The sequence below is a fragment of the Electrophorus electricus genome, chromosome 12, assembly GCF_013358815.1.
Source record: "Electrophorus electricus isolate fEleEle1 chromosome 12, fEleEle1.pri, whole genome shotgun sequence".
In the NCBI taxonomy this organism is placed as follows: Eukaryota; Metazoa; Chordata; class Actinopteri; order Gymnotiformes; family Gymnotidae; genus Electrophorus; species Electrophorus electricus.
The window spans coordinates 8578352-8606169 of NC_049546.1; the positions used below are offsets into that span (position 1 = coordinate 8578352).

General features: G+C 40.6%; 3 protein-coding genes across 5 annotated transcripts; all 3 read right to left on the minus strand.

The window, feature by feature from the left end:
• Positions 1-4997: 4997 nt before the first annotated feature.
• Positions 4998-9659, minus strand: tmem168b (transmembrane protein 168b). The gene is made up of 4 exons (XM_027024551.2): positions 7856-9659; positions 7537-7679; positions 7110-7384; positions 4998-6921 (listed from the first exon to the last, which is right to left on the minus strand). Exons 1-4 carry the CDS (start codon positions 8990-8992, stop codon positions 6374-6376), a joined length of 2103 nt encoding a protein of 700 aa, XP_026880352.2. The 5' UTR covers positions 8993-9659; the 3' UTR covers positions 4998-6373.
• Positions 9660-9961: 302 nt separating this feature from the next.
• bmt2 (base methyltransferase of 25S rRNA 2 homolog) lies at positions 9962-16609 on the minus strand. 2 transcript variants are annotated; one of them, XM_027024554.2, is made up of 6 exons: positions 16377-16608; positions 13904-14045; positions 13452-13580; positions 13092-13212; positions 12602-12930; positions 9962-12492 (listed from the first exon to the last, which is right to left on the minus strand). In XM_027024554.2, exons 1-6 carry the CDS (start codon positions 16528-16530, stop codon positions 12102-12104), a joined length of 1266 nt encoding a protein of 421 aa, XP_026880355.2. In that variant the 5' UTR covers positions 16531-16608; the 3' UTR covers positions 9962-12101. The 2 variants fall into 2 exon arrangements, with proteins under 2 accessions (XP_026880355.2, XP_026880356.1); XM_027024555.2 differs by having other exon boundaries at positions 12201-12930; positions 16377-16609.
• Positions 16610-19911: 3302 nt separating this feature from the next.
• On the minus strand, positions 19912-27446 carry ppp1r3ab (protein phosphatase 1, regulatory subunit 3Ab). 2 transcript variants are annotated; one of them, XM_027024558.2, is made up of 4 exons: positions 25887-27446; positions 25367-25419; positions 25203-25285; positions 19912-21072 (listed from the first exon to the last, which is right to left on the minus strand). In XM_027024558.2, the coding sequence occupies exons 1-4, from the start codon at positions 26663-26665 to the stop codon at positions 21028-21030; spliced, it is 960 nt and encodes a 319-aa protein (XP_026880359.1). In that variant the 5' UTR covers positions 26666-27446; the 3' UTR covers positions 19912-21027. The 2 variants fall into 2 exon arrangements, with proteins under 2 accessions (XP_026880359.1, XP_035388356.1); XM_035532463.1 differs by lacking the exon at positions 19912-21072 and adding an exon at positions 22042-24422.
• Positions 27447-27818: the final 372 nt, after the last annotated feature.

Sequence of the window (27818 nt, forward strand, 5' to 3'; positions counted from 1 at the left end):
CTAGCTAATATATGAGTATGTTTACTTTGTTACTGAATTCACAGCCCATCCTTTGGTAACTATTATAAGCAGAGTGACAGCAATCCCACCTTTCTGTATTTGTTTTGTCTGAAGTGAGGTACAAGTTCTTCCCTCCTGTTTCCATGACATTTACAATGTCTTCTTCAGTTTTCACTTCCACGCGAGTCAGGCTGGGGACGGTAATTGAAGTGCCCTGAGTTCGGATCTCTACTTCATTCTGTGGGTTCCTAGACAGGAGATCATACAGGCTCTCCACATAGATCTCTAACATGGATACCTGATGAAGAACAAAAAATTATCTTAAATCCATTTTTTCTCAAAATGGATTATTTTAAACATGGAGCTAACTGTTAAAAGTCCAATTCAATGTTACCATATATGCATGTGCTTCTATAAACCAGAAGTGCTATAAGCTTTATATTGTACCTTCACAGAGTATGTGATATTTTTTCTCTCCTTACACAATCGCAGTAACTCCTTGACTGACCTAAGAGCAGGAACAGAATAGTCACTAAGCAGGGCTTAAAAACAGGTTAATAAATAAAAGTGCTCTCATTCCAGTGCATGCGAACAATAGAGTTTTTTCATGGGCAGGCAGCCTGGCTTGGCAGGTGTTTGGTGTTTGTGTAAGTGTTACTGATTTCAGACAAAAGGGGAGCCAATCACACCCAGAGTTAGGTCCCGGCCAAATGAGCTTGGCACCAGATGGCCGTAAGGTAATGATGCTGTTACGCATCGAAACGGGAGGAAACCCAAACTGCCTGCAGAAACCTGAGTGCATGTCTGAATGCAGCACAGAGCTGACGCAGGCTATGTCTTCCAGCACCCCTAACAATACGGACGTACTGGGCTACTTTACACCACGACATGGTCAAATATGACACCCTGATGTAACCTAAGGTTACATGCCATCGTCTAATTTGTGATGCTGTTTTTGAAAAAAAAAGATTCAGCCTATTCCAGGGGCAACGTGTCAATTACTCAGAGTGATGTAAAGCCAGTTCCTGTCATTAATTGTTGATTATTTGGATGAACTGGTAGCAGAGCTTAGATATGTGCAAGATCTAACATACAGGTCCTATACAAAGTAAAGACTCTGCTCATCAGAGGCATTTACAAGGAGCTGGCAATTTTAGGTACTGCTTTCATTTAGTGTTCAAGTATGATTAAGTCATAATGTGTGAAAAAGTATTGTAAGGTTTCCTACCTGATGTTGAGCCCTGGTTGGTCCTTTAGGAACCCACCATTGTGTAGGTTTTCCCAGAGCCTGACTGGCCATAGGACAAAATACAGATGTTGTAGCCATCCAGACAGGAGGTTATAAATGGCAGCGCCCCATCGAACACTTGCTCCTGTTTGTTGAGTAATGTATTTAATTAAACTTACTTTTGTCATCAAAGGTTTATCTTCAGTTTTAATGTTCATATTTCCTACCAGCAAAATAAAACCAGATTTATACATTTGCTGTTTACTTAAGACCTTGTATAGTTTAACACTTAACACCTCCTTTAAATAAAGGTAAGAAATGGTTTTATTGCCTGAGATGCAGTTGAGGAAAAGACTTGCTCAAAGTGGAACAACTTCTTGCCTCCCTTCTGAAGCAGATGGAGCTCATGGTCAGAGGGAATGTCCAGGCAGCTGTTGCCTCCTGCCAGGCCAGCTGGACCTCTGCAGCGGCAGAAGACACGGATGTTTCCCTGGACCTCCAGGAGCCTGTTATACTGCGCTCTCCTCTCCAAGACTTCCTGTGGACCATGACAGACTGTAAGCATATCTTTCTCTTTTGAACTGTAGCCTGAGGCTATTGCTCACATGTCATGGGCGTATTAAGTATGGAGTAAATCACTGAAATATATTTGAAATCTATTTATACATTTTATGTCCCATCATCTCAATAATTTCACTAATTTCCCATCATCCTATTAATTTAAATAATTTTGCTTTCACATACTAGGCTAAAAGTTAAGGAGCTCCACATTTATGCATTTTTTTTGTTTGTTTTTTGAGGATTGGAAAGGCCTGCCTTGTGGTAGAGGGATCTTAACTCCTCCACAGATGCTTTTGCTTGCTGCTCCCTCTGAGTCACTATCTCTGCTGTGGCAGTGAAGCTCCGCAGCAGGTCCTGCATGTCGGTAAGGGTGTGGAATGTCACCAAGCGCAGAAGCTTGGCTGAAGAGCTCAGCTCCTGCATCTTATAGTGAACCTGCATACCAGTGAGGGCATGGCGGGTCATTGCCTCCTACATCGCAGTTTGCTCATTGACTTACACACTGCTTGCCATTCCACATTAGCTAGTGATAAGCGTTTGTTTTGTTCTCTTACACATGGCATTTAACCAGAAAGTCAGGAATTTTTGAGCTGGGAAATCACCAAGCTGTGAAGAACTCTGGCCCTGCAGGATGGGAGTTGCCAACTCCTCTAAGGATATTCAGAGTGGTTCCCAGGAAGATCACAAATGTGATTCGAATAATTCACAGGCACCTGCTTATTTAGGTGTTAAATGTAACTTATGCTAAAGCACCTGGCGCAGGTCGTAAGGATCCACTGAAGCTTTGTCAGGAGCTTCAGTAGGGTGACTCAGAAGAATGCGGAGCTTCTCCATGACAACCTGCTTATCAGCGTCCAGCTCCACCAATCTACGAGTCAGACTCTGCACCACGTCAGACATGTGCTGGGACTCCTGAGACAGACGGGAGTTCGTATTGAGCAAGCCTTCAACCTCCTTTTCCTTGCACTGGAGTTTATGCTTGAGGTCATCAATGATCTGGTCCTTTTCAAAGTGACTCCTTCAGAATGCCGGATTTTAACAAAATACATAGGGAAATATGATTATGTTTCTGATGCATTACATTTGATTTCAACCTCCAAATGATAAAAAACAAACAGAAATATTTATCAAAACAAACCAAACCCAAAGATACATTTCTTGGATGTGTGCTTACCTGAATGAGTTTAACTCAGGTAAAAGTTGTGCCTCTTCGTGCAGTGGAAAAAGTTTGTCTCCAAATATATTGAGGTACATGGTGATGACCTGATCGGCATCGTAGTTACACTGTCTGAGGGCAGCGGCAATCTCTTTCTGATCCACCAACCCTGGGAGGGCTTTCTAGAAGTGACATATCAGAGCACTCACCTTTCAAGAACTGTTAAATGCGACACTGCAGTAAATGTCAGGGAACGTTTAAAAAAATATGGTCTCTTTCCTAGATTGTGCTGCTCATGGTTGGTTAATGTGATCAATAGGAAGAGATTTTACTTTTAAGACTACTTTACTCTTTACTCTTAAGACTACTTTAGGAAAGTGCATATTGGGAAAACTACCATGACTTGTTGAACCCTGCGATGAACAAAATCAGTGTCCATCTCCCAGTGCAGAGGCAGGAGGAGCCACGTGCCAGTCTGAGAATCGAAGTATCTGCAGATACTGACACGCTCCTGGGAGATGGCAAGGCAGTCATTTATAAAGCACAGTTCATACATATAGCAAATCAAGATGATTTACACATAAAAGTGTAAGACAACTGATGAGCTGACATTCTGTATATCTGATCCAGAGGCAAAAAAAATGGTGTTACTGTACACTCATATATAGGCAACATTATATATGTACAAGCAGTGATTAAATGCTCTTTGTCTGAAGATAACTTAGTGCTAAGTTTTACTGCATTTAAACTCATTGAGTTTGAAATACGGCTGCTCATCCAAATTTCTACTGTACGACTTTCCAAACTCTTAATGGTTAACACTAACCTCAAACATGAAGATCTTCAGAGTCCCTTTACTTTGAATGTAGCCTTCACTGGGGCAACCATCTTCCGCTAGTGTGGGTGCACTAGGTGTAGCATTCCTGCTATAGAGGAACTTCTAGAAAGCAAGACACATTGGAGTTTCAGTGTACTCAGCCAGGGCAGCAATCTGAGTAATTTAGTTATCTTTTTTTCTAAAAAGATACACTGTCTTCAGGAGTTAGCCCACAAGTCAGACTACTTTGCTCAAAACAGTCTCCCTACCCAAGGCTTTTTGTTTTGACTAACTTTGCTCTTACACTGCGTTACCTAATATATTTGCTTATGTAAGTTTCAGAATGTTTATTATCATATATATGAAATTTTACATTCTATCTTAAGCAGTCATGACATAATGTTGAAAATGTTCTCTAATCTGGACATTCAAATGGGTACCCTTTCTCTGCAGTCTTCTGACCCTTCTTTCACCTACCTCCAAATGCAGTGTGCTGCTGTCTCTTGTAACTCTTCTCACTGATGCTCCACTTCCCATATTGCAAGCCAGCCCACTACTAAGGACAACACAAATGCGTGTTGTGCATGTTGGCTGGGTCCCTATAGTCCTCAGGCCACACTGCAATCCTCTCTACAAACCCACGCCAACAGTAACCTTATAGTCCTACGCTCAGGCCCTCCATTAAAGTTGGATGATTACAGCTACAGCTTATAAATCCCTGTATTCTGCCCCTCCTATGTGTTTTCACTCCACAGTTGTTCATATATGGGCAATTACACATCAGCTGCAGATTTGACATTAAAATGATTTTCTAGGTTTCATGTTAATATTGTACAGACCATTTAGCCATTGTATCACTGTGCTGTAATGTCCCACGCTGTAATCACTTTGACACTTAGCAAGAGGTAAGATGACATTTCATGTGTTGTAACTTGACAACTGACCTAGAGTAATTATACCACTGATGGATTACACACCCCGTAACAGAGGAGGCAGTTTTGTGACTTACCCAGACTTCCTGTACACAGTAAAGTATATCTGTTAACCCCCCCCGGTAAGGAGATGAAGGATTAAAATACCGGTTAAGAATCACATTTTAATGAATACAACAAAAGTAGCTATGAAATAACAATTACACACTTCCTAAAGTAAACATTTGCCAATCTAACTGCACTCTCCAAGTCAGCAATTCTGAACTGGAGGATTAAAGGGATGAATACAGACCGACAAGTATGCAAGAAGTGTACAATTTCTTTTATTTCTGGAAAACACATTCTCAATACAGTTGATTTCATGCATGTAGGTAAGCACCATTTAAACATCACTTTATAGTTGCTTGTATACATCATATATCTTTCCATGTTCAAGTAAGCCACACAGACTCACTTCATTAACTCGCCTCAAAGCTAATCCGAATTTTTTTTAACAATTTATAGAAATGGGCAAACTTCAGATATCACATAGGCCTCTTGGTGAAGTCTAAGTCACAACAAAACACTTGTTTATATGAATAAAATGGCCAGTTTTCTGGAAACCTTTTAGGTTCAGGACTAAAAAGGTGAAAAAGTGCGAAAAATCTATTTAACATGTCAGGAAAATGGCCCTAACAAATCTACTATACTGGTGATCTAATAGAGATCGTGTTATAACTGTAGTGCAAACTGTTGTATCAATTATCAAATGAAGACGAAAAATAAAAAGTTCAAACATGACCTTGGTTGGTCATGCCAAATTGATAATACAAAATCAGTGCTACTAAATTATGCTTAAAGCTGAACTTTGCTTGGAGGCAAAACATAAATATCAAAATTTACAAAGGGCAAAAATATTTTCTAGTGTAATAGACAAGTTTGTTACCAAAATAATTCAGTATAAATATTTCAACATCTGTAAAAACAAATCTAACCTCAGTGGCCTATAACCTGAGCTGAGTGTAATTCACCTTTCTTCTCACACCATATTGACAATGAAAAAATAGTTTGTCTCAGACCAGCAAAAACAGGGGACAGTGAATGGCTATAAAAGACATCCCATAGCATTGTACTGTATGGAGGTGGTGGCGGTGGTGATGATGGCACTGTTTCAGAGTGACCTTGATAACCTACCTTAGATGTACCAACCTTGTGCTCATTAAACCTTTACATTACATTACATAGCCTTAACCCAGAAGAAGTGTTTAAAATAGTTAGAAAGGACAGTTAAAAGAAACTAAAGCATTAGCTGGCTGTGTAACAGCAAGATCTTTTGAATCTGAATACCATGCAATGTAGTGCTATTGTCATGGCCCGTAGTAAACTGATTGTGCTCCTTGCACCATTGCTGGTAATTTTGCTTCAAAAAATGCAATTTGATAATAAGGATTTGCTTTTATCCTCGTTTGCACATTATCCTTCCATTTTTAGATGATCCCTTTCTCCTTCTCACACAAACATACAGATGTACACATGCTTTTTTTTTTCCCTGAGGTCAATGAAAATCATGCTTTGGCAACACTGAAACTACAAGCTGCCATTGCTGAGGGTCTTCAGACAAAGTTCATATGCACCAAGTGCTATGTACTCTTAAGCTCTGACACCATTTACGGTGACAGCAGTGCATTCAAGGTCCCGCTCTAAGACCTGACCAGTTTGAATCCCTGGCTGGTGTCTAGCACCGCTGGTGGGAACCAGGTCAGTTTGACCCTGCGTAGGAAGCGCAGGCAGATGCCACAGAGCCAGAACAAGTTTAGAGCACCACACCAGTGGGCCAGCTGAACCACGGGGTATGTCAGGCGGGGGAAATAGAGCTTCCAGTGCTTGGCAACATCACTTCCTGTGGGCAGATGCAGCTTGTAATCTCCCCAACATCTGGAGAGGCCGTAGACAGCCATGATGGCCCGCCCCCGTTCGGCCCACCGCACGGAGCTGTCGGGGTTGCAGTTGAAGTCCACCCACTCAGAGGTGAAATCCCCGATCTGAGGGACATCCTGGAGCTCAAGGTCAGCAGAACTTGAGAGCACAGCCCCTTGAACTGCTACGTAGACGTCCTCCACCCTGCGCACCTCCTTCACCCAAGGGAGAGAGTTCTCAGTGTCCAGAACCAGAATAAGGCGAGAGCAGCAGCCACCATTCCTCTCCTTCCAGAGCTGCACGATTTCGTACAAACGCAGTACATCGCCTCCTAAGAGGAAAAGAACAGAGCAAAAAACCCATTACCAGTCAAAATAAAGGGCTTAAAAATAAAAACTTATAAAAGTTGATCTAGTTACACCCAAGTGAATTTGAATGCAAAATGTACAAATGCATAATGACTGGCTAGGTGGCCCAGCTTTAAAAATGTCTGTTCTAAGCCAGAACACTCTCTCCAACCTGCCAGAGCCCACTCTCCAGTGCGGTGCGTGTGGCCGCTATAGAAGAGCACATATGTGTCGTAGCGTGGCCCATCAGCCGTGTGTGCCTCCAGAAAGGAGCAGAGCTTGGCCTGCAGGATGTCTCGTGCCAGCCCACTGGTGGAGTAGTCACAGCCATGTGTCTCAATCAGGTGATAGGAGAAAAAGCACTGGATGCTGTTGAGCATGCCTGTGGAGCGTAGGTTCAAGTCCTGCACAAGGTCTGGGGGCAGAAGGATGGGTTGACCATCAACACTGCCAGAGAGAGATAAAGAAAAATAGAGAGATGATTTCTGACAATATGCAATGCTTTCAACAGTGCAGTTGGAGGCCACTGTTATTATATGTATACACTTAATTTTTTAGAGAAGATGAAAACTTATTCAAATGAGAGAGACATTTTATACCTGCAGTAGTTGGTAGGGATGACCACTGCATAACCCACAGATGTTCCTCCAAGACAGTTACCCAGCTCATAGAAAAGACCATAAGCCAGAGACTCCAGAGGCAGGACCAGTAGAAACACACTAATAAACAAGCTGTTGGACGGCTGGGAGAAAAAAAAAAACTATAAAAACACATTCAAAGCTCACAATCACCTACAGGAGACAAAAATCATATAGATCAGCTTTTACATATCTATGTCTTTTGAGGCCACTTAACAGCCTTTAAGTTGTTACACATCATAAAAGTAACAAATTAATGTAACAAAGCCTGTGTTCCCACCTGCCATGAAAGGACTCCGAGTATGGCTGTGGACACGAGGCTGAAGAGCACCAAGTGTTTTGAGATGAGGCAGAAGTGCCGCATGCCCTTGGAAGTCATCACCTTGTCCAGTGTACCATGCTCAGCCCTCTGAGCCAGGCACACTCGCTGGCAGTCACTCAGCTTGCTATGGAAGCCCCAGAGAGTAACCAGGAACACTACATGGCAGATGGTCCAAAAAATGCCAGAAGCTGAAAAACTAGGGATCACGACATACCACCGATCTAGATCACCAATCTTAAAACCAGCCAGGACCAGGAAAGATATTTCAACAGTGAGCAGAGGCAGAAGAGTAAGGCGCCTCCAAAGGCCTCCTCTTCTCAGAAGAGGCGACCAGCGCTCAGTTGCTGATAGGCCACTAAAGTAGATGTCCAAAAGGGGCTCGCAGATGATCCGGCAGAGAAAGCAGGACAGAGCGTAAGGATTTGTCTGTACCCCTAGGGCCTGGAAGAAAAACACCCCAGTGACCACAGAGAAGCAGGTCAGGTTGGGAAGGGCCAGGAAGGACTTCATTCTCAGGTCGACAACAAGCATAGTGACAGCCAGCACTAACACGATCATGCTCACAGCGTCCTGGGCCACCTGAGTTGTGCTGGCCACTGCGAAACCTGAAAGCTCCAGCACCTCAGCTGAAGTAAGAAGCGCAGGGCGGTGACGGGTGCAGCCACAGACTCTCTCCACTAGAGCCCAAAGAGTTCTTATCACCATGCTGGCTACCAACATGTAGCTGGTGACTTGCTCTTTTAAGTCTGCCTCCAGGGTGGGGCTGCTGAGGAAACACAGCAAACCCAGCAGGAATCCAAACCACAGGTGGAAGAGACAGAGACTGATACGCTCCATACTGAAATAGTAGTAGAAGATACTGGCCATTCCCAAGACAAACAACCCCAAAATGAAAATGACCAGAATCACGGACTCTGCAGTCCTTTCCCACCGGACATAGAGGCCCAGACATATAGCCACGAGTAAGTTAAGACTGGACAAGTATCCCAAGTATCGAATGGATAACGGTAGACTGACTCCTTTATTGACCTCCTCTAGTCTAGTCATTGCTGCATAAAGCGAATGACTGACGCAGTAACGAAGCAGTCTGCACATTGCTGGACTTGAAGACACCGATTTAAGACGAGGGGTTCATCTGCGACCCTTGACCTAGCTACTGCATCTCGTTTAAAATAACTCAGAGACGGCACATAATAATTGGACAATCTCATGCCATTTTCTCTTTTGCGAAAAAGGTTTTAGAAAATAATGATAATACAATAAAAGTTGACCTAGCACTTTATCAAACCCCTACTATCTATGCTCCCCATCGTTATCTACCGCGCCCTTGGCAACTGGCGTTAAACTCTGTAAAAGTACCAAAAATGTAATCTTAAAAACTGTTATACTATGCAAACCGGCACACTGAATGTTTAGTCCAAGGTTAGAAATAAATGCACTTAACAAACTATAAAGCTAGTTAGTATGTTTTTATAAAGTAAGGTTAACCAGCTTGCAAGTTTAGCTAGCTAGCGATTCAAGCCTATAACGTGCGAGGAAGCTAGCTAGTTGTCCTAGCTACACTTGCCTTTCTAAGTTTGAAAGAGTTGAAAAGACATTCGTTCCTTTATGGGTATCGGTAACTAGTAAAGACAGGGTCACACGTGAAAATAGATTTCACTAAATGCACTGCGCTTGAAGTAACGAGGAAATAATGCATTATACTTCTTCACATAGCCTAGCTAGCTAGTACTTTCAAAACTTTTGTCTTGATGTCCGCCATTTTTTTTTTTTTTTTACTCGTCGATAAATATCTACGGCAGCCCTATTTGGACAACCAGAGTGCTGTTACAGCAGATCCGAAGTTACTTTACAAAGTCGCCACCTGTGGAGAAAGACAAGCAATGTCCCTGAGAAGCGCAGTTAAGCAATTTCATTACCATCGCTTTAACCAAACTAGATTCCAATAGAAGACCATTACTTTCTTGTGTAAATAACTGCATATCATCATGTCACCTGTGAAAGAATCAGTGAAAGAACAGCCAGATAGCACATGTAGCTAAATCTGATGAATGTACAGCCAAATTGAAAGGATCTGATTTTTATTTTTATTTAAGTACTTTTTTGCATGTATGAAATTTCTAATTTATAAAAGATGATCTTCATACAATTCACACCAATAGTTTTGCAGTTGAACAACACTAAACAGAAACTGTTTGTGTACATAGCAGATTAGGGCAATGGGAAGACATTACAATGCACAAACCCATCCAGTAAAGCATTTTTTAAAAATCTAAATCTTTCAGTTTTAGAAAAATGTCTAATATTCCCATGAAATGTAATACTACAGCTAATATGATTAAAGTGGCTGACAGTACTTGGTAATGATGATAATTAACACCATACCTGATTAGAGTCAGTATTCTTTGAAATGTTCGGTTTCATGTCCAAAATCAATATTTAAAGATTTGTACATCCTCAAGCATCAAATTTCCTGCTCTCAGTTTTGCACCCATACAGTCTGGGCTAAAAGGCACCAAAAGAACTGATCAAACTGATTCAATGTCAAATGAAAGAACCAGTGTTCCTTGGTATGCCTTCATTAACATCATCAAAAAGAATGACAAACAAGAATAAGGGATGCCCTTTTGGCACGCTCAAACTGGACCTTTTTAAAAATTAAATGTGTGTTATACTGAAAATAATATGCATCCACTTGAACAAAGCTTTAGAACACACTCCATAGATTTACCAATAAGAGCTATTAAATCATATTTGTGTATCTGCTATCCCATAGTCAAAGCAAACCAGCAGGTCATAAAGTGCTCTATAATAAACACATTTACCATTTAACATTATGGATGTATTGCTGTTCTGGCTTAGAAGCAAGGGTGATGTCAAGTAACTCTTATTAAAAGGTGTTCAGTAAGCGTGATCTTATAAAACTAACTCCTAAAGTGACAAATTGCCTATTTCACAGTATAATACAAAAGGTGATGTGAAGAGTCTAAAAAAAGGAATTAATGAGATGTAAATTTGTCATACAGTAATCAGCATCACAAATGGTTTAAACAATGTTAAGACATTGAGAAGCATACTTGCTTTGAAAATTGTCATTGGAAATAAATTATCATTCAATATTCAGCAAAGCATTGGCAAAAGGAGAGACTGAAAAAAAGGAGAGAACACCTATGACCCCTCCATCCCATCAAGTGCATCAAGTCAGGCCTAGGGGTCAACCAGTTATACCCACTGTCTTATAAATCAAAGTTCACAGCTACAAGTATCTAAAATGCTTTTTAAAGTCTTTTTGATCAGAATAAAGGTCTTACAACAGCATCCATTCAAATACCCCCAAAGGGGGAAACCACACCTCCTTTCTAGTCTTCTCAAAGATTGTTCTTATGAACTACAACTATCTTGCATGATTTGTACCATGTAAGTGATCTTTAAGAAAAGCTAGTCAGTGTCACATAAGCAAGCCCAAAACACACGTTATTGCTGAATACATAAAATGCTAGGAATATATCCATGGCAAAGTCTATAGCAAAGGTGCTCATTTAAAATTTTATAGCCTACTAATGCGTAACAATACAGCTAACCTAACATGAATCTATCTTGAAACAACATTAAAATTTTGCAGGCTATCTAGACACACTATCTTGGATTATTTGCCACTGACAGACTTAAAGTCCACAAAACCCCCCTCATACAGACATGTTACATGACAGGGTTTTGAAAAATCCAGTCTAGATGACACTGTATTACAAATATGGACTATGGAAAAAAACAAAAACACACAAATCCTTTAACCTGAACTCACTCAGATGCTTTATTTATCATATCAGCCCAGTTACAAAGATATTAGTTTCTTCTTGTGTACGTTTAATTGTGTAAAAATCTGTCTTTCCCCTAATTAAAAAATTCAATACCATTAAGTGCAAATACCTTTTCCCTCTGATCTAATCACAGTCACAATATAGTAGGTCTCTCCCCCAATGCACATCACCAGCATGCTGAGAAAGATGCACATATTAAGAATGGTATTAAGAGGACACTTGGCCGCAAGGGAGAGAAGCAGCCTGCCAACCATACATCCCAAGAATAACACGGCCAAATGCATTGCCTTAAATGGACAATGACATGGATGGGATTTGACAATTAATCCTAACAGTAGAACTCACCACCCTGCATAGTGCCAAAACAGGGACTTTTACCAAATATGCTACTTGGGCTCATCTTTGTAAACATCATCATCCACTCTGTGCAAACTGCATTGTGTCTTGTACACAAAACAAACAAACAAACAACAAAAACACAAAAGATAAAAGGAAAGAAAAAGGGCAGAAGAACAGGAGAGCCCAGCATAAATTTTCCAGTGCAGCTGTAGGGCAATAGAAGTGGGCAGCAGGTCACAGGCTTCAGCTGTGCAGCAGAATGGGGTCCTCCAGCTCGTGGATAGGTGCCGAGCTGCTCTGGCTCTCGCCCGAGTCTGAGTCGTACGGAGTGTCTGGCAGTTCGGCAAAGCTGTGTGCCAGCTGGTCATCCTCGGAGTCGGAGCGCACCACCTCACGGCATTCTGCGAGACCGTCGCCGTCCTCGAGTGTGCTGAAGTCCTGTGGGATGTACAGCATCTCGGGGTAGTTGTGGCTCACCAGGTCGCTGGTGGTGGTGACCGAGACCTTGCGGAAGGCGATAAGGTGCATGTGAGAGAACTTGACGTACTTGTAGCGCCTGAAGCCCAGTGACTCCACGGCCACGCGCCAGCTGTGCATCATGCGTGCGTGGCGGCCCTGATGAGATGAGTCGGGTGTGATGATGAGCAGCAGGCCATGAAGCGCCAGCAGCTCATGCGCCTTTTTGCAGCATAGCCAGCGCTGGTATGGTGAGGGGAAGTAGGAGAGGAGCAGGGAGAACACCACCACATGGAAGAGCTGTGCCGGCAGCGTGTCGATGGGCCCGTGTAGCTGACGCAGGAAGGTCTCCAGCGCATCAGCGGCCAGCTGCAGGGGCTGTTGCAGCTGCAGGTTGAGGAAGTCACACTTGTAGACACTCTGGAGACGGCAAAAGGAAGCAAATGGTTGCGTCTGATTAGAGCAAAAACACATCGTGTGATTATACTAAGCAAAAAGGGAACTAGCACTGTGTATGACAGGTGCAGAACAACAAGCCTTTAGATGGTACATTATCAGTAACCTTTACTGAGTAAGCGTACCTCAACCGCAGGAACTATATCGATTCCTACTGTGAGGAACTCATCAAACTTCAAGAAGGGATTGAAACAGCTACCCACATCCAGCAAACGCATCTTCCCAAATTGGAAGTTTGAGCTGAAACTGTTCCATAAACAAATAAATACATAAAGAACCCAAATACCCTCTAATTTCCATACTTAGTACAGAACTCTTTAAAAATAATTATATCCAATTAGATCCAGACATTGGGTGTCACATAACAGAGGAGGATACTAGTTTAATTACTTAATTTCTGAATAATAGTCCTGTATCTTACAAAAGTGTCAACAGAAAATCAACATAAACAGACAAAATGTCCCTGTGCAGAAAACACTGCACACCTGGGCAGAGAAGAGTCTGGCTGGGTGTTTAAAGGTGTTCCACATGTAGCTGCAGCATGCCTTGCTGCCTTCTCATCCTTCTCCAACACCTTCCTCACTCCTCCGTCCAGGAAGTACTCTTGACAAACACTTAAGACAAGCAAAACACGACTCAGCTTAATGGAACGAAATGGATATTAGCACTGATGTGATTCTTCATCTCACCCCAACAACCCTCCATCAACAAGAGGGAAATATCTGTATTGGCACTGTTTTTAATCAACTGTTAACCAATCTACCAAACTAACTTTGTAAAGTGTTGTTTTTATGTCAAGATCCAATACGAAAGGCATGTGTATGTGTAAAAACAGTTTTGGAAACATTAAAACTATGTGAAGACAATGGTTCCTCCTTGTATAAGCTAATGAAATGCAAGCATATTGTGCACAATCATGCATGCCTTTCTTTCCTACCTGCGGCACCACTCGATGCGGCCCTCCCCGTCCCCCTTCTTGGCCCAGTGGTTGTCGGCAAGGCTCTTCATGGCGACGGCATATTCACTCAGAGTCTGCTCGTCCTCACAGTGCTCACGCCATATCTTCTCAAAGTCACCCACTGCAGCCAAGCAGACATGGGTCAGGAGGGTGTGGTCACAAGCAGAGGGGCTTAGCAAGAACAGGAGTATGCCAGTATCAGTAAGTACTGTAATTGCTTAAAAGAAATGGATATAATGCCAGGTTAGTGGGCTTGTTTGTAGCTGAAAACAAAACACTTTTTTAAAACAACAATTGAGTAAAACTGAGGAAAAAGCATTAATTTTTGACTACATCAGTATTTTCATGTTGACACACTCCTGCAATATTATATATAACAACCTGGTGGGGTACATCAGTTCTGTGAGCATTTAAGAGAATGTATATTGAATTAACTACAGCATTATAACACTGTTGCAAATATCTAGATTAGAGCAATCAAAGGCAACAGCATAAATAAAAGTAAAACTTTACCTACTTTTGCCTACTCAGTTCAAGTAGATGTGTGATGGCACATACATTTGCATTTAAGATCACAGATATCCTGTATAATTAATTCATCTTAATCACTCCACTCTCCATTCCATGGTCATTACTACAAGGCTGATCTGAACCTACTAATAAAGACTGCATTCGTCAACTGAGGTACAAAAACATCTTGAAAAAACATCAACTTCTCTTCACCACAACCTGAGCCAGGCTTGTGAGCACAAGTAAATAAAACAGCAAGTTATTCCATGACTGAATGGAAAACACTTATCAGTTTTGAAGAAAATTAGACAACAACAATAAGGACTGGAAGAAACTGCAGAGCTTGCCTAAGTTTGACTATCACTCCACAGAGGTTCGCTGACTAGATCATGCCTGCTTTATTTTGCTGTCCTGGAGCCCGCTGAAAGGACTACTGTGTGCTGATTTCAAGGGCTGAGCTCTTAGGTAACAAGTAGGAAGTGTTTGAAATGTTGCTAAAAATGTTTTCCATAGAATATGAGATACTGAAAAAACATAAAAAGTGCACATAAGTGCACGCAAGTCAAATGTATCAGAGCACAATTATTTGTATTTTTAAACGTTTTTTTAAAACAGCTTGTGGCTTTCAGCAATGTGATGCATTACAGAACTGGAATCAGTTTGGGAAAGAAGAGCATATTTTATATACAAGTAATTTTCCCTTAGTTTCAAATAGATGAACAAGAAAGTATAAAAAGCAGATATGCAGATAGTCTTGAGACCCTGGAGAAGGTTTTGTGTATAACCTTGAGTCTAAACTCATTTTGTCAAGACAGCAGCAATGTTTCTATATGCAATGGGCTCTGCAGAAATCACACAACCTACGTTACAGGTCTAAATCCGGACTGAGACAACAAGGAGTGCTGATGGGATCTGTATGTCGAAGAACATTAGGTTCTGTCACCTGACACGCCAATTTGGGCTGTGACATTAATATCCTGTAGAAAAGGAAAAAAAAAACGCTTTACTGATCACCTGGAAAACTGCAAACCTAAGAGACACTGGATCTAAAAAAAAAAACAAAACAAAAAAAAACATGTTTTACGCATCGTCTTAATTTGCTACAACAGAGCGAGTTAGTTTTCCTGAGTCAGGAATTTGCATGTCCAAGTGAAAATGTACCATATATACGCAATAGTCAACAACTGCGCAAGTTCAGTTTTACGAAGTAGGTAGGTTAGCTAACAGGCTAGCTGGCCTTCCCCCCGCCCCCGCCACTTTCAATGAGTCGATTTGGTTCAAAGTTAGCTACAGAACGTTTAGTAAAGCCGATTTCAGTGAACTTTTCTAACTAAAATAAAACTTAGTTACAAGTGTAATTCTACACACTGAGAGAATATTTTTATTTAAAATGCAATTTAGTCCAACTTGCGGAACTTTTAGTGAAATGCAGCTGATTCATTTTGTGTTTAAATACAAAACATAGCTACAAGTGTAATTTCACTGGAAGACTGGGAATTTTAAATTATAAAGTTAAAAAACAGAAGTAGTCCAGCAAATGTGAAGCAAAACAGGAACCAACTTAGCTGAGGTATTTGACAGCTAACGCTAGCTAGCTTTTCCAGCTAACGTAGCTAACGATACAGGAGTCGAACAAACGAGCTAGCCAGCTGATTAAAGAAATGACAGCAAGCGCAAATTGGCTAGCTTTTTATAACAACCCACTATTTTTATGTGACGACTTGGTGGCAACAGCAGTGCTTAAACGAATATGACAGAGACGACAATGTCCTTTTTTCTCCACTTTCTGTTGTTGTTGAGGCCTTGGTAATTCGTAGTCTAGCTACCCCATCGATTCGATAACCAACTCGAATACTTGGGACACTTGCTAACATTAGCTAGACGCATGCTAACTAACTGTCTACGTTAGCTAGCTAGCTAAATGGCTAGCTGCATAACTTACCTTCAATATATTTCCTCCGAAGTTTGCGATGGACGCTTTTCACAACGCCGGACAGCTTTTCTTGTTCGTTTTGTGTACACACAAATTCTTTCGGAACTTCGGGGCAAAAAACCTCTGGACCGATTTCTGTCGCGGCATCGTTCTGCAACTCCATAGCACTGATGTTCCCGTGCTACCGGCGCGTTGGGTCCGCAAGCCAACACTAGGCAACACTGCGCCTCCTCACGCGTGCGAATCTGATGGTGGCACTGCCACTCATTGAAGAGTGGAAAAGGGGCCCGGAGTTTCATCACGCCATAACCCAAGACCCTTCTAGTCTGGAATAACGTCCGTAAGTTAATTATATATTTAAGAAACTGAAAAGTGTTTCAGTGTTTTACCTGAGTTATTCGACAATTGTCACCTTAAAACACTACACCCTTTTATCCTATAGGTCTGTCAGAGGAATATAAAAATTGCTAGTTCATTTATTAATAATAAAATGTGGTATAAATCAGTACTCATGGAAGTAACCACTGAACGAAAAAATAAACTCAAATCACTTTATTGCGCTGATGACACTGTTTGCCCTGGCCACATGCATGACACTGTATCCGCTGCATGCACACGTTACCTTCGACATATAGGCTAAGCGCACTTTCCTGCTTAGTTCCTCTTAGCATGAATTTACAACACTTAAAAATAGAATTGGACTTAAATAGTATCTACGATCAGTATTTCATTTACATTCTGTTGGAATCTAAAAAATACATCCTCAATTAGGAAAGAATATCTTAGAACACATATAATTCAAATTCTTATTTAAAGCAGGTTCATATAACCAGAATTGTGGCCTTTACATGTGCTGAATGTTTCTCATTGCTGAAACTAAAACACAGACATTATAAGTGAGAAATTACTGAGCATAGTCATTGATGAAGTATTTTTGATACTCACTAGAATACAGAACACTCCTGTGCTGTTGTGTCTTTCTTTAGAATCTGAAATGTCATCACGCTTATCATTCACTGTTAATCCTCAGGGAATATTTCTGAGAATTTATCTGGTGGGTGAGCACCACAGCTGTGCAAAGTCTTTAGAACAAATTTCAAGTTAAAGGTCATAAATGTATTGCACACCCTTAGCTGACTACATCAAAGCGTGTCCATAGGGATGAAAAAAAAACAAAAACAAACCCCACTACTGTGATGTAGACTGTTTGCAAATGGACAATATAACTGTCCAATACCAACAGCAAAAGACCACAGCCTGTAATACAAATGCTCAACAGGAATTTGACCCGTGTAAAGTGTGAACACCATGTCAGCCAGAGCTACAATTTTGCTGGTTTCCTTGAACAGTTGAGTACCCTATGCCCCAGCCGTGATGTTGTAGTTACAAAGGCCTCTTTTATGACTTTATTTTGATTTCATATGCTCCCTTAAAAATAGAATTCTTCAAACAATAACTTGCCAGATAAAAAAAAAGACATACACAGCAAATATAGGTGTACAGAAATGTATTTTAAGAAGGAAAATATGACCAGCAAAGATAAACATAGCAATCACCTAAGATATAGAGTAGAAATTCACAATAAAAATAGAACTACTGAAGTATATTCAAATATATGCTCATGGCAATCATATCATTTCACACTTGAAATAATAAAATAACTATTTACTCCATGCATAGAGATATGGACTTTTTCAGTGATAGACACCTGTGTCTATAGAACTGCCTATGCCAATATTTACAACACAAAAGAGATGCTGATAAATATATCTTTATTATAGGTTCTGTCAGGAGGTGATAATACCTTAACAACTAGTTTTAAGAATGATGAAAAATATGTCTTGTACATCCAACAAATGTACATACAGAAGTTGTAAAGATATGGACTGTTTTGAGCACAATTTCCCCACCAATGGATCACTGTCATAATAAAATCACAATTTGCCCATCAGAGAAGTATTCTTTTATCATGTATTTCTTAAAAAGAGACAGTTTAAATGATAAAATCAGAGTTAGTTTGTTGACCCACAGTTGGACAGACACCATGATATCCATCTGGACATTTTTAAGGCATGGGGAAAATTCATGTGGCCATGCAATGGAAGGCTCCTTTACTTGGTTATTGCAAGATTAGGAGTCATCTTAACCAGAAAAAATATTTTCAACATTTTTTATCTCTGACCTTGGGATTTTAAATAAATAGCTAACCTACATGTCTAAAGAAATCATTTATACTTAATTAATTACTTTTTCACACAAAATTGGATTATTGCTGTATGTTAACATTTGCTCAAAACACCACTGGTAAAAACACTGCTCTAATAAGAGTAATGTAAGTACTATTTAAAAGTCAGTAGTTGTAATAGCATAGTTAAAGCTGGCTTTCAGAATCAGAATAGGAATTATTTTATTTCACCAAAAATGATAAACATATGAGGAATTTGTCTTGGTGATTGCTACTAGAAATATGACATTGAACTAAGGAAGAATGAAACAAAGAATACAAATAAGAGTTTTACAGTTTTACAGTTTTTACAGTGCATTATTGTGCATAGGATGTATAGCTACATTTTGGACTGCAGTGCTGAGGTTTGGGAGGTCTAGTTTAAAATGCTAACTGCATTTAATGAGTGTTGCAGTTTGCGGGAACAAGCTGATTGTAGGTCTGGTTGTGCAGGTTTTGATGGCCCTGAGTCTTCTATCAAAGGGAAGTGGCCAGAAGAGGTTGTGTCCAGGGTGAGAGGGGTCAGCTATGATCTTGCCTGAGCACTTCTTGACCCTGCTATTCTAGATGTCCTGGAGTGCTGAAAGGCTACATCTGATGATCCTCTCCACTGTCCTGATTGTGAAATGGTGTTTGGCCCGCTTGTGTGAAGTGGAGGATCCAACCAATTAGTTATTGATGTGCTGATGGAATAAATAATCATTGTGTAGAACTGGATAATCAGGAACTGCTGCAGGTTAAATTTCTTTAGCTGCCTCAGCCTGAATACCACCACCATCTTTACACTTTTCTGGGTGTTCAACAACAGGTGTTTATGGCTGCATCAAGTCAACAGCTGGTTGACTTTCTTCCTGTAAGCAGAATCGCCATTAGTTATGAGGCCATCCAGTGACATTGTCTGCCAACTTCAAGATTTTCAAAGATTTTTCCTTAGAGGTGCAGTCATTGTTGTATGTATGTTAACTGAAGAGAAGAGGTGAAAAGACACAGCCTTGTGATACTCCAGTACTGAAATTGGGTGTCTGACATGTGCTTTCCTTGTAACACCTGATGATTCTTGTTTCTGAGGAAATCCATGATCCACTGGCAGGTGGGCTGTGGAACTGACAACTGTGGCAGTTTGACCTTAAGGAGGCGCTATGGTATTAAAAACCAAGCTTAAGCACACAAATGCAAAGCATCCACAAAGCCCACGAACTCAAGCATACATCCCTGGACTGTCCATATGCTGTAGTTCAGTGCTAGGTTGACTGTATCCTTGACAGATCCTTTTGCTTCATATGCAAACTGCTGAAGATTCACCTGAGGGTCTCTAATATTCTTCAGGTGGGCTATGACCAGGTGTAAAAGTAACTTTTGTCCTTTTGAAATTGGAATGATGGCCGAAGACTTGAAGCATATTGGAAATAAGTAGAGTATCAATGATTTACTGAAGATAGCTGTGAAAACTTGTGATCACAGCACTGTTTTAGGGTGGATGGTGAGAAAACAGTTGTACATGGATATTTTCTCACCTTTTGTCTACTGAAAACCTGTTGGTGAGAGCAGTAGATAGAGATGAGAGAGGCAGTGCAGGGGAGGCAGGTGGAGTGTGTGGTGGGGGTCATCAGGTGAACTATAGATGGAGACGAGAGATGCAGTGTGGAGGATGAGGGCAGGGTGTGATTATTTCCACTTTAGAACCTGCAGTAAAACTCATTCAGGTTGTTACTGAATTGGTGGTTGTCCAGGAGTTTTTTCTCACTTTGTAGGTTATAATCTTGATATATAATCTGCATACCTTTCCATGCTGAAGTTGGGTTGTTAGTGGCTTTTCAGCCTGTCTGAGTAGTTTCTTTTTGCTACTTTAATACAGGAATCTTACAATAATTTAACTCATTGCTTAATATGGTCCTCATTCTATCTACATTTAGCTGTTCCTGGCATTTCTGGCACATGATTCTGTCTTCAGTTCATGCATAGCTGGTTTAATCTCTTAGGATAAATGTAGGCATATTTTAGAGAAAGCTTTGTATTGTGGTTTGATAACACAGAATGAGCCTCTATGTAGCTAAATGGAGCATAGCCTTAAAGTGAGGCAACAAAATCAGTTTTATATTTGTATATTAATTAATGATAAAATAATAAATTCATGAAGCATTTCTAATTTTCTTGTGTCCCATTGTTATGTTTTGGGTCATTTGTCTTTCAAGTGTTCACTGTCCACTTGAAAGTAAAGCCAATACAAAGCAAGAATGTAGAGCCCAAAACATGCAATGAAGTCATAATGGTATGCAGTCAGCAAAAACAAGACAAACAAGAAAGTAAAACCAATCATTTTTAACATGTTGACTGAGGAGAAGAACCCTCTCCACCACACCACACTGGGCTCAATGTCCACTTCTTCATATGTCAGAGGCAGTGCAGCACTCTCTAGCTGCATCATTTTCTCATTCATCATATCTTCCAGTGAGGCAATTGGCTGGTCTTCATCCATAGACTCTGAAATGGAAGGCATGGGTGAGGGCACTGTTCTTGTTCTGCTTATGGAGGCTCTCTTGCTATAGTTCCCCTTGGACATGCAATCTCTAAATACTGACTGTTGTGTGTTCTTCAGACTGTGGAGATACAGCTCCATTTCATCATCTGTCAGTGATTCTGTCGACGTACCATCATCCATGTCCTTCTCACTCTGCTCATTTAAGGAGTTTCTTTCCTGCTTTTCTAAGTCCTCATTCGGAAGCAGCAGATCAGCCTCACTAAGAGTAGCCTCTGCAGGTTGACATTTGTCTATTTGACAGCATAACTCTTTTTCTTTGTCAATTAATTTGATGGAATCTAAATTATTTTCTAACAACTTGACTCTGCTACTACATGTTGTGATACAGTTTTGTGATGGAGCTTGCTGTGAAGAATCTGTTTTCCAGGAGATAACTTCTATTGCGCTAATGGAACACCTGTGACCCATTGGCTCCTCAGACTCCCATTCCAAAGTTCTGTATTCACTTAGTTGCTCCTGTCTCCCATTTAAACAAATCTCATTTTCAAAGGAATTATCATTAGTGTTACTTTCTACTATAGCCACAGATCTGACTGTGCCGACTGTCTTCTGCTCCTCAGTCTTTACTTCAAGAGACAAACGATCATCATTCTCCCGTCCTTCCGTATTTCGCCCTGTATTGTTTCCCATCTTTTCTTCCTTTGCCTCTTTATCATCAATGTAATGCAATTCATTTTCAAATGTGTCTTCATTACATAATTGCATATTTTCATCGATTTCTTGTCGTTCATTTTCTTCATGTTCTTTTTGTTGTTCTTGTTCTTGCTCTTCTTCATATGGTCGTTCACGTTCTTTTTTTTCAGAACATTTTTCTGGTTGCTGGTGTTTTTCTTCTGCTTCATATTTTTCCTGTTGTGCTTTCTGCTGCTCTTCTTCCTCTTGCTTCTCCTCCTCCTCCTCCTCTTGGTCTTCTATTACGGTTTCTTTCTGTGTCTCCTCTGAAAGTTTTATTGAGCGGTGATCTTTCATGTTTGTTAATTTATGCTCATTGCTCTTGTCCAGATTTTCTTCTTGTTCATTGTCTTTATAGATATCAGTCACTTTTTGTGCTGAGCTGCCTTCTTCATTGTCGTTGTTACTAACCATTAATGTTGCTTCAGCTTTACCTGAAGGTATATTGAAATCCATCATCCTATAAGAGAAGTCAGAGACTAAGACACTATGTTCCTTATTTTCATATATTTGGCTGATATGCTGTGGGTTTAGTAAGGTCACATGTGCAGTTGTCTTTTCTGGGTTTATATGCAACTTTTCTGCCTGACTATTTTCAGTGGCAGAATGGAAAATTGTATCTGTTTTCTTTCTTTCACAACCATCATTTTCATCATATCTGCCATTGTTTGATTCCAGATCCCTGCAGACATGACGTAAATCATCATTAGTATAGCACTGGATCTTGTCTGATTGCTCTGTCAGATTTGTACCCTCTGTAATCTGGTTCTGGACATGTATAGTTCCATCTGATTTTTGACTAGTCTTCAAGGACGTATTCCTTGGATTTTGGGTTTGAATTGTGGCCTCTGAAATCAGATTCTGGAATAGTGTTGTAGCATCACATTGGCTAAAGCCAGGCATCATGTGTGATGAAGTGTGAGCAGGCAGCAAAGCAGAGTGAGGAATGGGTATGTGGCTTTCCTCCAGGAGTTTGCTGCTGTGTTGCAGAGGCAGGATGTTTTTATTGAACATAGGTCCCTCAAGGATCTGAGTGCCCTCTGCACTTTGGGTTTGGGTAAGTGCAATGGCTTCCATATTCTCTATTTTAGCAACATTGGTGCTAAACCGTGTTTCAAATGATATCTGGGTGTTTGATCCATCTACTGTTTGCAGGTTTTCAGAAACTGTAGAAAGTGATGTCTTGGAAGTTGTACTATCTAAGTCATGCTGTGCAGTTAAAGCCACACAGTCAAAAGAATTGGGATCCTGCTGTGAGTTTTGTGATGAATATTCACTCTGAACAGACATATTGTCTAGTGAATATTCTGTGTCTTCTGAAGTATTGTCCAGCAAATGTTTATTTTGTAAAATAGTTGTATCTGGTGTTTGTTTTGTCTGAAGAAATGTATCTTCTTCCCAGGAAAGTGTGCTATTTGGTGAACATTCTAGCTGAAAAGGCAGTCTGTTTTTTAAATGACCTTTCTTTGTGGGTATAACCTTTTGCAGTATTTTTAATTCTGAAATATTAGCATCACATGGGTCCTCTGTCATGTCAGTTAAAGGGATGTTATGAGAAGCTTCCCTCTGTGCAGTGAGTTTGTTTGTGAAACGTGCATCAAATAAGGGTTTCTTAGTAGTGTTTTTTGTGTTGAGCAAATCTTGTGGAAATGGTTCTTTGCAGGCCCCATGATAAACATCACTAACCACATGTTTTTCAAACATACATACATTTGGGTTTGCTTCCCCATGTGGCGCCCTTGGATAACTTTGGTACGTGACTACTCTCAGACTCCCATCCTCCAAATTCCCAGCTGGCCCTTTAGCTTGGATGCTTCTATTCATAAGGTCTCTTCTCTCAGTTTCAATTTTTTCAAAAACCTGATGGTAAAATGGAGCAACTACTGTCTCAAATGTGAAGGTCTGACCAAATGGCTCAATTCCTGGGTTATTTTCTAAGACGACATCATCCTCATTGCTTGCTTTGCCTCTGCTTATGTTTGTGTCTTTACCCATCATCCTTCTGTCTTCTCTTTTCCCTATTCTTTCCACAGTACCTTTTTCAAAACATTCCCATGCTTTTTCCACACACTTAGTATTAGATATGTCAGAACTGAAAAGATTCTGTGTGACTGACACAGTTTGGCTAGTAAGTGTTTCTTTGTCTTGGCTGCTCCCCAGGGCTTGTGAGGACAGAAGCCTTCCATGGCTTTATGATGGTTTACAGAATCTGTGGAATATAGCCTAGCCTGAGATCTTTTAGTAGTTAGTTCAGGGTGTTGTACTGGAATATTCACTGTGTCCAGCATTTGAATTGGGACAACAGGAACTTGCTTGCTGTCAGTGTCCACAGAGCTTGAGGTGTTTTCCTGCCCCTCAAGCTTCCTAGGCTCAGCAGATAAAGATGTGAGTGTGTTCTTCATCTCTCTCCCTTCATTTGCTTCTGGTGTTGAAAAGTTTGAAGACAAATCCCCTTTTGTTGGGGTCCATTCATTAACATTTGCCATTGCAGTCGCTTCACCTGTGTTTATCTCAGTCTGTTGAGGTCTTTTTCTTCTCTTTGAGTAAAAGTACTGTGCACTTTTGCTAGTCGTTCAGCTCTTCTCTTGTTTCTCTTATTGTGGTTTCTACTGTTTTCCTCCTGATGACAGAGAACTGGGATTTATTTATGACTTGGTTTTCTTAAGATGTAAGTCAGTTATAAGCTAGTAGTCTAAGGTTCATATTTAAACAATATACAAATATATGTGCCTTGTTTTTAAATTGTTTACTGGACGTAATACTGTGACAGTGGTCTGGGAAGCAGGGAATATACACCAATAGCTTGCTTTAATTAAAGGTCATCTATTTGTGTGCCAGCATATGGATCTAGGGCCTTTACAAGTTTATGACTTGACACTATGTAAAGGCCCTAGATCCATATTTTGGCACACAAATAGATGACCTTTAATAGAAGTAAAGCAAGCTATCGGTATATCTTCCCAGCTTCCCAGGCTATTTGTATTGATCTCATGTATCTTGTTAGGTTAATGTTAAATATGTCAAGTCACATCTTGTGAGCTTAACCTAAGTAGTCATATGAAAAAGTGCAGTGAAGAGCGGTCAGTGTTAAAACACAGCTAAACAAGACACCCCCATCCCTAAAAAAACATACTTTTCATTTATATATTATACTTGACCCTTATCCTCATTTTAGCTTTATTGATAACGAAGTAAAAGTTGACAAAGGGACATCAGAGTAATCTTTTTGATTAGATCAAGCAGCAAAAAGACCAACTAGTGCTTAGTGTAAAGTGTAAATTATATTATTTGGGAAAGTGCTGACAAAAGTAGTGAGAAGTGCACTAACTTGGAGTTTCACTAAAGTAATGAAAAGTGCACTAACCTGGAGTTCCACTAAAGTAATGAGAAGTGCACTAACCTGGAGTTTGAGACACTCCTCTTGCATTTTTTCTTTCTGGACAGGTTCAGTAACAACAGCCACCTCACAATTTAGGATTATTTCTGAGAAAAGATATATAACACCATAATGTATCTATATCAGTCAATAAAAAGACTCACCAACCAGCTGATTGAAAATGTTACCTGGAATGTCCTCTGTACTTGAGCTACTACTAGTCTCAGAGGAACTGCCAAGGCTGAAAAAATTAAGAATTAAGAGTGTTTAAGAAACAGCACCAATGAATAGTTGATATAAATACATATAACCAATTAAACTTATTTTTCACAATAAAAGTAATTTGCCATTATAACATGAAAATGAATTCCAATATTTATAATAGTGTAAAGGCAAGAAATATAATGAAAGAAAGTATTAAAAAGCATGCCTTACATTATATTTTATAAACTTTCAAGTTAGATTGTGTAGCCTTATTAGCTGTGGAAAATGATTTTAAAATGTGTTTCTGAACTAGGGGCAACATTGGATTAGGCAAAAATGCACAGCAGGAAGTAACATGTGTATTCCATTATTCTGCCTCAGATATAATTGATTTTTGTCTGGGTGATATTTTTAGGAACCATTATACCATCGCCCCCCAAAAAATTTACAAACACAATTGGTAAAATATTACTACTTAACTGTGTTGCTCATTTGCACCCTCACCTGGTTGGTTTCAGACAGCTTTTTCTTTTGTGTTTACCCTCATTCTCATCTTGCTCTTTTGCCTTTTCACAGCAGAACAAAACATAGTTCTGTCCGTTATTGTTAGCCCAGAAACTTCCAAAAGGTGTGTCATATCGAAGACAGAAGTCCACCCTGGCTCCTTGCCTCTCAAAAGGGGGTACCAACGTTAACTTGAAGGAGAAAGAGTCAGTATCCCCATCGCTTAAGCCAGGCACATACTCCGCTAGCAGATCAAAATGGCTGTTCCAGCAGTCCAAAGACATGTGGATAAAAACCAACTTATCAAAACACAGGTTCAGCACACGAATTCTCCCTTTTAATGTGGTTGTACCAGGAAGAAGCTCCAGACTCTCGAGTTCTAGCTTCTGCTCACGGACCCTCCAAAGCAGCTCCTCCCGGGTCTGTGGAAGAGTAAAGAGCAGTGACAGAAAGTGATCCTTCTCCTTGTTTAGGTCTCTCTCCAGAGGGCCTGAGGGGTCAAACACGGCCCAAGAATCAAATTGCTTGACAGAGACCAGACTCAGGCCGAAAGCGTCTGCGAAGGACACCCTCCGGCTGCTGGAAAGAGGAGGCTGGGAATCGTCATCGGAGCAGAATGACTCCGAGCTTCGGCGTCTTGGGATGGGGGAGGATTTGGGTTTGATGCCCCCCAAACTGAGGGGCTCATCTTCATCTTCCCAGGGGCAAGACCCCGGCAGAGTCAGCAGGCTGGAGCCGTCCTCGCCGGGTCTCTCCAATTCTCCTGCCACAGGTTCCATTAGGCTGCGTGGGGCGAAGTGAGAGCCGTCGGGATGTGCAGCCAACGGCTGACGTGCAACATGCTCTGACTTAACAGAAGGAATCGAGTTACGTTTGACATTGCAACAAGGAGCCAGCACTATAAATAGGGTATGAAACTTCAGCTATGCAGCTGAGGTGCAAGGGGAACTTCCAAACACACCAAACTTATTGTTAAGAGTAACATATGGATTTCTGGTTTTACATGAAGTTTCAATAACATTTTATTGAGGTGTTACCCTCTTTTGGACAAGGTCTCGAAAATCTCAGAAGATCTTTGTTCAGAAATGTATCATCTGAATGATAGCAGGCCAAACTGTTTCCTAAAGGAAACAAATTGATATTTCAACAAAAATATTTTCTGAAGGGGAAATGTTCTGTGTATTATAGAAACTTATAAGACATTCTGACCAAACACTCTGTTTGCTAAGTCCCATGGTGTTAATATTTTATAATTAAAAACTATAAAGTATAGCAGTCACCTTGTCGTTGACTCCACTTAATCTGCTTGAGCTCATGTTTTTATACATAAAGTACGAATTATAAAAGAGAAGAAGAGGGAATGTTCTGGACACTGGTGAAACACTACTGGACACTGGTGAGACACTACTGGACACTGGTGAGACCTTCACTTCACTTCAGTGCAGCAGTCTGTGTTTGAATGAGTAGAATGAACCAAGAGGAGTCATTGCATAGTGGAGGGGTGGATGCCTACTACTGTGGCATCCATCTAGCACACGTGGTGGACATTTTCCAAGGAGACTGCAGACAGCATCAATCAGGCAGCAGGAAATGGAAGCTGAGAGCATTGTGGCTGGAGCTTGTGGCTGCGTGGGACAATGCTGCACCCTGGAGTACTGGGATAGTGGTGCATTTGCTGGGAGATCGGTCCAGGTGTGTGACCCGTGGGGAAAAGCAAATCCACGGACCAACAGATTCGAGAAGGATGCTGGGTGGATGTATTACCCATATTACAAATTGTGCTTCACTGGATTTTAGAGCCTTGGAATGATTGAGTTCCTACTTTTAAGAAATTCTTAAGAGATTTTTTTTTTAAATCACAATTTGGGGCTTTTTTCCCCCTTAATTTCTATAAACAGAAAACAGCAAAACAACAACAGAAATCGCAAACAA